Here is a 13,400-nt window from a genome sequence, read left to right on the forward strand (position 1 = left end):
GAAGGATGCACGCGAATGCACATGAACACACGTGCACACACATACCAGAACGAGCATGCCTGGGCAGTTACATGTGCCAGAACACACTGGTATTTACCAACCAGCCAATCACAATTTTTTTCTTTTTTTTTGTTTTTTTTTGTTTTTTTTTTTAGGTTTTTTGTGTTTTTGTTTTTAAAGTGAGGCTCCGTCAAGTCTTCCCTCCCCCACCCCAACAATTCTTTTGAATTCCCCTCCCTCCCAAACATGGTAGACCTAAGGACGGAAACACACCCAGTGCAAACAAAGTTAAAAAGCTATTTTTTTTTCAGTATATATGTTTCTTAGCAACAACTTCCATATAACATGAAAAAAGTGAAAAACTAGAAACTAATTTTTTTAATTTTTTTGTGTTTAAATTTAAATGGTATGTGTACTTGCTTCACATTGTCTTTCTAGGTTGGCGTTCATGATTCAAGTATTTCAAGAGTGATATGTTCTCTTTTTGGATTCATATTCCAAACGAAAAAACTGAAGTTATAAGGGAGGCAACTATGTGCTCAGACAGTCTGTCAATGACCCACCTTTTTTTCTCTCTCCGTTTTCTTTTTTCCTTTTAAAAATGTATTTATTGCAAGTTGAAAAAAAAAACGAAAAGGTCAAGTTAGTGCTGCTGCTGTTCCAAAAAAGGTCACGAGGTCAGAGTTGAAAGTTCTAAGTTCAGATTGAATCCGACCCTCCTCCCAGAAGGTCACCAGGTAGTAAAGGAGCAGGGCTGCCCATCCTATGGGGGTCTTCCACGGTCGGGACTCCCCACAAGCTAGAAGAATAGTTTGGGGGTCCCCACAATGAAGCGCCAGCAAGATCGGCCCCGCTGCTGCCACCAGCACTGCTGCTCCATTGCCCGAGCCCTGTGGACCCACCGAAAAGATTCAGAGCAGGTCCGACGGGATCTGACTGGGTCTGGCCGGTCTCCAGGGACTGCCAACCCGCTGCGGGTGCACTCGGGGTTGCCGCAGGGGTAGGGGGCTGAGCTTGTGCCAGAAAGCGGCTAACTTCATCATCAGTGGCAAACTCAGCCAGGATGGTAGTGTTTCCCAACACACACCTGGAAAAAAGGGGAGGGAAAGAGCTATGCATTTGAGGAAACTCCTAAAAGCATGCATAGGGACTGAGTATTTTGAGTCCTCACTACTCAAAAGTGTGGTCCTTTGACTAGCAGCTTCCACCTCCCCTGGAAGCTTTTCAGAATCACAGGATCGGAACCTGCATTTTAACCAAGAGGTGACTGAGAAGTACTGATTGAGAACAACGTATCACTCAATCTCCAGATATCCAAAGACTACTGGAGAATATTATACATCAATATCCCTTGGGACATGGAATTTGTATGTCAAGTAAAATGTCGTCTCTCTTTTTTTTTTTTTCCCCTTGGGGGTAAAAGATCACAGCCCCAAGCATCAAGGTGACCCAGCTCCAGGCACCTAAAGTGCTGCTTCGTCTCAGGGCCGGGCTCACTGCCTGACCTCCCCATCACTTGCTTGTTCCGTGTGTACCTTTCTGTCATGGCATCTGCAGCCACGGGGAGTCAGTTCCTCCTGTTCACCACCTTGACAGTGGCGGGGAAGAGGATGGCCAGAGTCTGATCCAGCCCCACTTACTTCAGGCAGAACCCCTGCTACCACTAAGACCACAATATCCATCATCACCCACAGAGAGGCCAAAGAAAGCAGCTATAGACCCTATTATGAAAAGGGACAGCACTTACAGCGTCTCACATTTCATCAATACTGGGTTTGTTTCATGGTACTAAAAATTTACTCCCTGCTTCACAAATCTGTTACTTTTGGAATTCTGCTTATCGGATACAGACAGGACAATCCATGCTTACGTAAGTAGAAGAGATCAGCCACCTCGGCACTCAAGCAGTTGCTCATGTCAGGATGCCGTTTGTGTGCATGTTCTCGTGCATCTCTGTTTAATTAAGCAGGTGCCCGAATACTCACATGTGCCTCTTCATGCATGTTTGTCTCAGTGAGCGTAGGCTGGGTACTCACATGTGCAGTGCAGTTTGGGCCTTGGCCGCCTCCTGTTTGGTGCTGTATCGGATCAGGGCGGTGCCCTGGGTTAGGTTCAGATGGAATGTCAGCAGTGGGCCATGCTGCATGCAGATGGTTCTCAAGGTTGACCCATCAATCTAAAGAGTAATGACAGTCATGAGATAAAAACTGGTGATGGGGTGGGAGAGGAAGTCAAGTGACCTTTCTTATATTTGAGAATGAGAAGGACTTCCGGTTCGTAAATAACAGCATTAGTACTAAATAAGTCTAGGAGAGACAAATGAAGAACTCGAGGCAGGGAAAGACCGCACTGAATACAGAGGTCTTCAAGGCAAATCTTAAGATATTCAAAGCACTGGGCTCAGATCTAATGTGGCCATTTTGCAGATAAGAAATTTGTATAAATACAGCTCAAAACAAAAGCACATGATTCAACCTGTGGTCTGTTTTCCTTAAGAGGTAAACAAGTAAACCTATACTGATTGGTAGAGCCTTAAAAAGCAGAAATAAGATGGTAACCAGATAAGAACGTAGGAGGACATGCAAAGTTCTGAGCATGATTACTCATGTAACATTCTTCCAATCTCACAAAAAGCTACAGAGAAAAGACACAAACAAGAAAGGCACTGCTGACCACCTGACGATTCAGAATGCTGACGGTTGACCCAGCTCAGACGATTCTGATGTCTCCTTACTCCTACTCTCGTCATCTCAAGGAGAGACTCTACGTCTACCTACTTCTTAGTGCCTTCTGCTGCCCTCAGCCAGCGTGACCAATGGTTTTTTTTATAGCTGCTCACCCTAGTCAGACTCTCAGCATTAGGGTGTTCAGTGATTAGGGACAATTGCCCTTCCTCACCTATGGCTTAGAGAACAAATCTCTTTACTCACTCTGATTTAGTTGTATCAAGATCTTTACTAGGTTTATTGAAGCTGCTCAGTGCAACATTTCAGTTCATTTTTTGGGAAGGGAAACAGATTACTACTGGAATAGCCTTAAAAAGTTGTGCTACTGGCGGCAGCAGTGGAAACATTCTGTGGTTTTACCATGGAAACCCTACAGGATGAAAACCGGCAGTTTCACTGTAATTCTTTACAGAAAATGATGGGACAAAAGCTCTTGGCATTGTTTTATAAATGACAATTGACTATATAAGCATGTCAGTATATACCACAAGTGACTTTTCTGGGATAGACGCCCTATAAATAAATTGTAGGTGATGACAAGTAAATTTATCCAGGTCCCCCAAAATGTGGCCTTATAACCTCCTTTTAAGTTATGACTCAGATTAGTGAGATGTCTGCTATTAGGTCGTTTTGATTTTTAAAATGAATCAATTCTTTCTAACACAAACACAGCCAATCCCTATATTCATTTTTAAAAAAAAAATTTATTTATTTATGGCTGTGTTGGGTCTTCGTTGCTGCATGCGGGCTTTCTCTAGTTGAGGCGAGCGGGGGCTACTCTTTGTTGTGGTACGTGGGCTTCTCATTGTGGTGGCTTCTCTTGTTGCGGAGCACGGGCTCTAGGTGTGCGGGCTTCCGTATGTGTGGCACGTGGGCTCAGTAGTTGTGGCTCGTGGGCTCTAGAGCACAGGCGCCGTAGTTGTGGCGCATGGGCTTAGTTGCTCCGTGGCATGTGGGATCTTCCCGGACCAGGGATCGAACCCATGTTCCCTGCATTGGCAGGCGGATTCTTAACCACTGCACCACCAGGGAAGCCCGCCTATATTCATTTATATACATATACAAATGAAATCACTATTTTTTAATTTTATTTATTTTTAAATTGAAAAAATTTAATTGAGGTATAGTTGATTTACAAAATTACATTAGTTTCAAGTGTATAACATTTTTATAGATTATACTCCACTTATAGTTATAAAACATTGGCTATATTCCCTGTGTTGTACAATATAGCCTTGTAGCTTATTTATCTTATCCATAGTAGTTTGTACCTTTACTATTTTTCATACGATAATACAGGCTCCTTTTAACACTGCTTCTCTCATCCTAACCATATTACACCCACAGCACTGTGACAACTTAGAAATAATGAGGCATGTTTTGAGGATGGTTATTTAAAATGTCCATACGTCAGTCAACTCTTCGCTAAATAAATAACCCAGGGCTTTCAGCTGAGTTGATTAGATATGGAGATTAAGAGCCGTTCCAGTTCCAGATAGTTCCTCACGTTAACTGTATTTAGAAAGCTGTCCATCTCAACATGAACCTTGAAATACGAGCCCCAGATTTACTCCCCACAAATGGGTTCACTGGGCAAATAAATTTAGGAGAATCTGTATTTCCCCACAGAGGATCATAACACATGTTAAAGCACAGTAAAGAGTCTAAGAAGCCTCATAATGAAGGCACCTGCTTCATTTTGTTTAATCAAGTATGTATTACAAACATATTAGGCCAGAGACCTATTAATATCCCATGGGAACACTCTGGAAAATGCTGGCTTAGTAAAGTGTGCATGACTCCACTTATGAATTAAATGCCAGACAATTTAATCTCTGTGTCAAAGGGAGGGAGGTATAATTGATCCCTTTTTAACAAGGTGTTGTAAAGGTTGTGCTGTCAAGTCCACATGAAGGCCCTGGGCTCAGTTTCCACGGGTCCATTTAACCTCATTTGACTGCTCCATGTTTGCTGCTGCAAATATGTCAGTTATCAGGCAACTCAAGCAGAAGGGAGGGAGGTTTGGTGTAAATGAAACCCCACCACTGTAACAACAACCCAGAGAGCACGTTCTGATGAGAGCAAATCAGTAATGCCATCTACAGAGAAGAAGAGAACAGACAGGAAATGAAAATTCAGAAATTCACACATACGGCATTTAAGCCACGAAATCCACACATTCCTTCTACTGCAGAGATGGATGGTTAATGGTGTATGAATGAAGCATAAAAATGGTTACCAGTGAGCCACAAGTCTCGTTGAATGAGTAACACAAAAACAGGTAACTTTTTTGCTTGGTTCCAGATTCTGACAGGCAGATCCACACAGCAAGTTATCTCTGCTAAACAGAATTCACCAGATAACACCACCCCATGCTCCCTATTTATAAACTACACGTGTTAACATCACCATGAAGGCAGGCGTGAAGCTGAGTGTCCAGCATCCCCCCAGCTTCAGAAGTAGGCTTCGGGCCTTAGCTGGGGAGACTCACCCCTGCAGGCGGGACCTCTCTGTGGTGACCAGGAAATAAACGAGCTCTCCTCTCTGCTAGCCCCACAAACCTCGGACTTTCCCTCTCTTAATACAATCAAGTCCCATCCAGAAAATCCCAAGAAAGCGTGGTTACCTGTGGAGTGAGATTGTGAAGAACCAGCCAGTAACTAGGACGAACTGAACCACCATCACTCCAGGTGGAGGCTGGAAGCAACCAGAAAAAAAGATCAGGAAGAACGATCAAAAAATTAAGATAGCCACGCGTGAGACACATTTTCAAACAGCCCACATGGTTCCTCTCTCCTCTTATAAACCATCTTCTCCTTCTGCCTCACTCTGACCTCCTTCATCCTGTCACTGAATAGCCAGTTCTCTTCTCCTAGACCTTGATCCTATGCGCTCTTGCGCCTTATTCGCAAGACAACGTTGTCCTCCCAGGGTTCTCATCTTTACTCCGTCAGTACCTCGGGAGTTCTTGGGTCCCTCTGCCTTATGCTGACTTCAATTCTCCACTCAAGAGATACTTTTTCCTCTACCCGACAACCGTGATTTCCTCTGAGTTCATCGTGTCTTCAACATTTGTGTGAACATAAGCCCCTCGGGTTGGAACAATGATGCTCCTTTAGGCAGATCCTTCTCACCAGAGGCAAGCCGTGAGTCCTGTGTCCCCCACCCCCTGACTGAGCGGGGTGCTGTGCTGCTCCAGGGAGATGACGGTTTGGGGTTGGTCAGACCGGGAGGCGGGCGGGGCAGCGGTGTAGTGTTCCTTGAGGAAATATGGTTTTTCCACATCTTGTTGGAGAGATGAGTGGGGTTGTGTCCTATGGGATCTGGGGACCATGTCGATTTGTAATCAGGGAACTTTGCTATAAGAAGAGAAAATTAAGGAGGAAATTAGGTTAGACAGGTCACTTTTGTTAACAAATACACATACACACGCACACACGAATACATACGTGCTTAAATTCTAAAAATATTAAGGGCACAATTTAAGAGGCGCAAAATAATTTTGTTCTCTGAGCTTATCAAATATAAATTTTCAGTGACTCTTACTCTGAATTGACAAATTAACACATGAGCTAAAGAGTTAATAAGATAACTAATTCTTTACTGCTTTCTTAGCTAAACACAACCTGAAAAGGAAGATAAATTCAAGGAAAGTATTCTTAAAGTTATTAGTCTTACTTATACTTAGATATAGTAGAATGTGAACCCAGGCAGAGCTAAAGTATTTATTCTATAAATACTTACTGATTGAATGGAAAGTACATTAAAAATTAAACTTTTCTTGATCCAGAATACTAGATAACATTCAAACAGATTTTAAAAATATAATCAACAAATATTCTCCAAGGGCTTACTCTGCTTTTAAGGTGCTAAATCAGTGCTATGGATAATATAAACAGTTGTTCCCAAGAACTTCAAGTTCAGACGGGAAAACAGAAAAGATGAACAACAGAACTGGTAACCCAGGCAACATCATATATGTTCAATACATGGAGGAGAATGACAATGCTGGGCTGTCAGCAACGACTTTGCCAAGACAAGTCTTGAAGGACTGATATAAATGGACGGCTCAGCAAGACAGGAAAATAGAAACCGAGCTTCAACTTAAACTCTCTTTGTACCAAATATGTTTCTCCCCAGTTTTGGCCGAACAACACTTCACAGTAGCAGAGAGGTAAAGGAGGCCATAAAGGTCTGCTGGGGGCAGTTCCAGATGCTATCAGGAGTTTTTGCAGTAGATTTAGCAGGTAGTGTTTAAACTAGGGCCAAAACGTGGATGACAGCAAAGAGAATGGAAGAGAGGAAATGGATCTGAGAGAGAAGAAACCACTTGGGAGACGTCATCACTGGCTGGACCCAGCAAGTGAGGGAGACAGGAAAGAGTGAGGAAGAGGTGAGAGGGAAGACTGAGATGCTGCGACTAAGTGATGTGCAGCAGCACCACTAAGAAAGAGAGTTAGTTAAGAAAGAAAGACAGGACTTCCCTGGTGGCGCAGTGGTTAAGAATCTGCCTGCCAATGCAGGGGACACGGGTTCGAGCCCTGCCCCGGGAAGATCCCACATGCCACAGAGCAGCTGAGCCTGTGTGCCACAACTACTGAGCCTGCACTCTAGAGCCCGCGAGCCACAACTACTGAGCCTGCACACCTAGAGCCCGTGCTCCACAACAAGAGAAGCCATGACAATAAGAAACCCCTGCTCACTGCAACTAGAAAGCCTGTGTGCAGCAACTAAGACCCAACACAGCCAAAAATAAATAAATAAATAAATAAATAAATAAAAGAAAATTTGTGAGGGTGAGGGTTGGAAATGTATACATTTAGTTTTAAACAAGGGTGATGCTTGAGTCATCTCTCAGGTGACCGCTTGTAAACGAAAGATAAAATAGTTAAAACAGAGGCATGGGCAGTTACAGGAATAAAAGAGGTGAAAATGAGTTTTTATGTAAAGGTAGAAGCCCTAGGGGACTTCCCTGGCAGCCCAGTGGTTAAGTCTGTGCACTTCCACTGCAGGGGGCATGGGTCAATCCCTGGTCGGGGAACTAAGATCCCACATGCCATGCAGTGTAGCCACACACACACACACAAAAAAGTTAAAAAAAGAAAGGTAGAAGTCCTATAAAAGCATAATGTAGGGTGGTGTTTAGAAACATGGAATATGGAGTTGGCTCCTTTACACACTCACTCGGACCTGAGGCAAATTCTATCAGCTGTCTGAATCTCAGTTTCTTTATCTACAAAATGGGGGTAATAGCGGGACCTCCCCCACAGACTTCGGTGAAGGTAAGATAAGAATTCACGCTGAAGGCTTAGCATGTTGCCTGGTCCTGAGAGGTTACTGTTGCACTGCTGATATGACAGAGGTGGAAAGAAAAAGAAGACAATCCGTAAGTACATTAACCTGCAGAGCCTTAGTAGGTAGCTAAGGATTTGTTTTATTTGCATTCGCCTGGATATACGTCAGAAGCCTTAATGACTTTAATGGCTTTAAGGTCCAACTTTTGCAAGACCAAGGTGCCAATTACTAATGATTGGTCTACCAATCTATAAGGCGTTGTGCTAAGTAAGTGACTTCAAAGGCTCTGTTATAACCATTAAGTTTTCCATTCCCTATTGTCTTACACACACACACACACACACACACACACGGAACTCAACAAGTGTTGTTGGTAGAATTAACCAAGGTCCTCTTTTTTTCCCCTTGGCCATCTGCCCTTAGCCTTTGTCTGTAAGTGGAAGAATTTTTGGAGAAAAGCAAGCTCTAATTGGCTGCCTTAGGAATAACAACCTGGACTTAATTGGTTCTTCCCACGGCCCCTGATTTTCTTGGCAGACTGGTTAAAAGAAAAGCACTTGTGTCATCAGGATATAACCTCTGCCCTCTCAACACCCATAGCTCCCTGTAATTATGTCACCATCTGTCTTGGTCCTAAAGCTGTATTTGTCTCACCCTGCCTCTGTTGAGACTGACTGCAAGTTCCCCAAGGACGTGGCCAATACAAGAGGTGTGTCTCCATCCACGCTGACCTAAGCTATTTATTCCTTAAGAAATAAACGCCAATTTCCTTTGTAGAAGGCAGCCAGACAGGAAAGCACTAGCGAAGGGGCAGAAATGGGTCACACGCGTACCTGAAGTGCTATGAACGTTGCTGAAGGAGTTGTCAGAGGCACTGTAGGGCCAGGCACCAGGTGAAGGCAGCGAGGTGTTGAGGGAAGAATTAGACCCTTTGGATGACGAATGAAGAACGAAATGAAAACAGTGCAGATAAATGTCAGCATAACTAGTGAAATCTTGAAGTATTTTATTTAACCTTAAATAAGAGGAAGGACAAACTATATCTAAAAACTAAATGTGAAAAGCTACATATTCCTATGTTTTCTGGTGAGATACCAGCAAGTACAAATGAAGCCACAGCCTGCCAAACATGAAAATACTGGGTGCTGAATAAACACGAGGGGTGTTTCACTTATTTACCTGTGGTGTTATCCCGCAGAAGTTGGTGGTCAGTATCTACAATGGGAGATGTGGCTGTACCCCCCAGCACACTTCCTGGGGTGACATAGGGGTCAGATTCAGGGTCAATGTTTTGGATACCTTTCCATGGCACTCCTGGTTGGAATTCTGAGGTAAGGAGAACAAATATTGGATAGAGGTAGGAAGTTGTTCAAAACGTGGTAAAGTTATTTTTTGATACAAGAAATAGATCTGTGAAAAGTCTAAATTCTGAATCTATTTTAGCTCAGATTTTCATCATTAAAAAAAAAAAAAAAGTTGGCCTGACATATACTTTGCCAGCAGCACTCCAGTGCTATCACGACATGCCGACCTTCTTTCTCTGCTTGGGAACTTGATGCCACAGACCTTCAAGGTCTGGCCCCAGGCCCTGCTCCCCGGGAAATTCAGGTCTGAGGGCAGGGAGGCAGGAAACGGTAGTGTGGTCTCATGACAACTGTGGGGCATCTAGGACAAAAACTGGGAGAAAATCTGAGTTGGAGAGGAGATATTTCTCCCACTTATCTCACTGGAAATTGGCTCAGATGCACAAAAGAAAACACATCTGACCACTACTGAGGGGAATGTCCAGGGACAACCACAGGAATAATCTGGCTTATCATGAGAAAGCCTAGAAAATATTTAAGTGTTTACAATTTTTTATCGGTTAATTTAAATCATATTTAAAGCTATATTAAACTTTTACTTTCCTAATCATGATGAGGAAGAACAGTATGTAGTACATATGAATATGCATTATACTAGAAACTATACATATTCATAGCTCAAATATACCCGTATAGAAAGAGGTTTAGAAGGACATATACCAAACTTGTTTTTAATTTTGCTTTAATAAATTAAAAGTTTTTTCTACAATGAAAATAGATTACTTGTATCAGAATAAAAAGAGAAAACAAATAGCAAACAGTCTCACTGCACTCACTACTGCATACCTAGAACCTGATAATAAATACTTGCTCAGTGAATAAACTAATCAATTCACTGGACATTTCAGAAGAACCCACGTTTCAAGGCATCCTTTGCATGGATGAATGCCAAGTCCCGGCTCCAAGGTCACCTTATTTTACTCCCAGGCTGTACTCCACGGACCTCCTCTGGCCTATCTGTGCCTGTGCAGTGTTTACCACACAGTAACTTGCCTTGTAGGTGATCAGTGCTCACACCTATGTTCTTGACTGAACTCTACAGAGCAGAGACCCCCTCTAATGAAAATCTGCTATCTTCCCACAGCAAATTCTTCCCTGCTTTTATCAGACAATAATTACTGAATGAAAAAAAATCAAAGTGAATGCCTGTGAGTGTCAGACGCAATCTGTTCAGAACCTGAAATTAACAATGATAAAAAAAATGATATCCCAGAAAAAACATTTCCTGTACAATACCTGGAGGCCAGCTGGCATTGCTGGATTTACTTCCGATTTTATTTGTTGGTGGAGATTTGGCAGGTAACCAGCTATCACCAGCAGGACCCGTATGGCCACCCAGTGTGTCACCCGGGATGATATCAAACTGGTTGTATGGTGACCCTCCTCGGGTCTTACCAGGGGCCACTATAGCGCCTGAGAAAAGAGAAAGGTAACTAATTCACACCAGAAAGGACTCTTATGAACAGAACTTGTTGCGCTTTCATTTAGAGGAACTCAAACACAGTATGCAGTAAAAAGAGTCCTGGAATTAGAGGTCACGCTTGAAAGCCACTGCATAATTAGGAAGCAGGATGACCATGACAACTCATCTCACCTTTCTAGCCTCTCAGTCTGCACTTATGCACACAGCACTGTTCTCATGCCTGAACGTCCCTTTCAATTTTAAAATTCCATGGTCTTATGAAGTTAACAAAACTTTCATCAACTACGAATCATACCATCATCCCCCCAGTTTTTACACTAATGACCTAGGAATGAGGAATAGGAAAAATACTCAACAATTTGCGGCACATAGAAGGGTTTTTAATTACATTTCTACTGACACCAACCCACCCAAGTCTTTAAGTGCTGATCAGGCCTAGTTTAGCTGGAAGAAGCAGAGAAAACAGAGGGAGTTTGCTGGAGAGAAAGGCATCTGCAATTGCTTTAAATTCCAAAGCAATGAGACAGCATTCCCGCCGAGGGTCTCTGCCAGCACAGGGCCAGCAGTGAACTCTGCAGCTCTGAGATCCACAGCTCCACACATGAGGAACAGCAAATCCTTTGTAAAACTGCTGTCCCGAGAGCATTTCAGTTTTGTTGGTGCCCCCTTCATGCATTTTATATGCTGGGAGGCAGGAAAAAAATTAAAAGCTTAATAATTCCCTTAAACTAACAAAAAATGAACTTTACTTTAAATGAAAATTTTGACCTCTGTGAGATACCATTCTACTTATCTTTCAAATGAATTTTACATGCTGTATTGTGTTACCTGATCTACTCTTAGGATGCTGTTTATGAACAGATAAAATTACTTCCAGGGTAATGTATTAAAATATTTGTGTAGGGACTTCCCTGGTGGTCCAGTGGTTAAGACTTAATGCTTCCACTGCAGGGGGCACGGGTTCAATCCCTAGTCGGGGAACTAAGATCTTGCATTCCACACGACATGGCCAAAAATAAAAAAAATGAAAAGAAAGTATTTGTGTAAATATCGATTAAAATAATCTGTTTGGTTTGGCCTAGCACAAGTATTATCACAACTGTCTCCATGCTCAGCTAAGAGAAGTCATTTGCTTTTCTGGAGCCACTGACAGGAATCTGACTCAAGGGCACACAGTACTGAAGTAGTAGGAAATGAAAAGCTCAATCACCTTGGGGATTGCTAAGGAAGTGGGAAAACATCACCTGTAAGCTCTAAACAGGCAAGCGAGTATTCTACCTGTAAGACAGCTTCTCATATGCCACTGTGCCTTTATGATCATACACCTATCACGTCTCTGGGGACAAGGGGACTTAATGAATCATCAGCCTAAGGAAGCAGCCTAAGGTCCAAAGCTATAGATGCTGAGCTTAGATTATTCAGTCCAGAAACAGATTTGATAATTTCAATACATCATCCTTGATTTTGTAGCATGAAATCAAATGATAATGCTTAGGGGCAGCAGGCAGAGAACTTCACATGGCCACTTCACCAGCCTACTGGATGGGCACATGAAAGAGGGGTTTATAAAGGAACCCTGAAAGGCTCCAGACTGATGGGGCTGAGGCTGCCAGGAAGCCCCTGCAGGAGCCAGTCCAAAACCTATTTACACTTGGTTCTCATGGATACAGCTGAATCCAAGTAAATTACTGTCAAATGAAACAAACATTGAAACAAAGGCTGAAGGAAGGTCCTAAGACCTTTCATCTATTTCAAAGGGAAATGGAGATGCTCTTACAGAGAACTACAGAGATGGAAGAGCTGACCCACATTCAAAACCAAAGCCTACAATGCACTCAACTGCTGTCTTGCAGACACTGTCATTCATGAAGAACAAGAAAGCTTTGTGTAAAGTTCAAACCTCATGTATTGATCTATTAGTCATCTTTTGGAGATCAAAGAGCTCAAACAATCATCATGATATATATTTGTTGTGATCTCTCTCTTGTAGCTCCAAAAACTGATTCTGTTCTCTCAGCCAATTTATTAGGGTTTTAACAAAGGGAGCTCAAGTTCACTGCTACTGCCCTCAATCCAATTGCAGGTGGGAAATTTTGCTGCCCTTAAGTGGAACTAGCACCTTCAAGTTTCTTATAATTTGAAATACACACAACCCCAATCTTCCTCTCCTAGGTGATCACAGGACTGGGGGGGAAAATCAAGAGACTCATTAGGAAAAAGCTAAAAAAGATCTGTGCTTCAAAGGAAGTTTCTAGGCCACTTCATCAAGGCTTGCTGAGAGTCAGAACAGCTCCAAGTCATGAAGCTTTGTTTGCTCTTACCATTTTTGTGCATATTGGCTTCCTGTGTGGCTACAGAGGGCAGTCCCTCCATCATGGAGGTCCACTGTTTAAAGCGAGACTCTGTTCCAGCCTCCTTCCCACCAACCATGCCGTAGTCCATGCCGCCAGAGCTGAAGCCTAAAATGGAGAACCACATTTTACGTCTTTTTATAAGTTTCTAGTATCAGTAACCAAGAGTTCTGAGGCAGAACCCATGAATAGCTTCATTTTTCACTTAAAGACCAATTCACATGAAGTTTTCTTCACTCAG

General features: G+C 42.8%; 1 protein-coding gene across 11 annotated transcripts in view; it reads right to left on the reverse strand.

The window, feature by feature from the left end:
- Positions 1-237: 237 nt before the first annotated feature.
- TNRC6B (trinucleotide repeat containing adaptor 6B) overlaps positions 238-13,400 on the reverse strand; it is a 250,005-nt gene continuing 236,842 nt past the window's right edge. For 9 of the 11 annotated variants that reach the window (XM_060306216.1, XM_030855889.2, XM_030855886.2 and 6 more), the window contains 8 exons: positions 13,130-13,267; positions 10,622-10,798; positions 9,201-9,347; positions 8,855-8,950; positions 5,861-6,085; positions 5,353-5,423; positions 2,037-2,176; positions 238-1,087 (listed from right to left, as the gene is read on the reverse strand). In XM_060306216.1, coding sequence (XP_060162199.1) covers positions 700-1,087; positions 2,037-2,176; positions 5,353-5,423; positions 5,861-6,085; positions 8,855-8,950; positions 9,201-9,347; positions 10,622-10,798; positions 13,130-13,267 — 1,382 coding nt within the window. In that variant the 3' untranslated portion in view covers positions 238-699. Of the gene's footprint in view, positions 1,088-2,036; positions 2,177-4,558; positions 4,826-5,352; positions 5,424-5,860; positions 6,086-8,854; positions 8,951-9,200; positions 9,348-10,621; positions 10,799-13,129; positions 13,268-13,400 lie in introns of those variants that run through there. The other 2 variants (XM_060306218.1, XM_060306219.2) reach the window with 2 other exon arrangements.

This window comes from Globicephala melas, chromosome 10 (assembly GCF_963455315.2).
Source record: "Globicephala melas chromosome 10, mGloMel1.2, whole genome shotgun sequence".
Taxonomy (NCBI): domain Eukaryota; kingdom Metazoa; phylum Chordata; class Mammalia; order Artiodactyla; family Delphinidae; genus Globicephala; species Globicephala melas.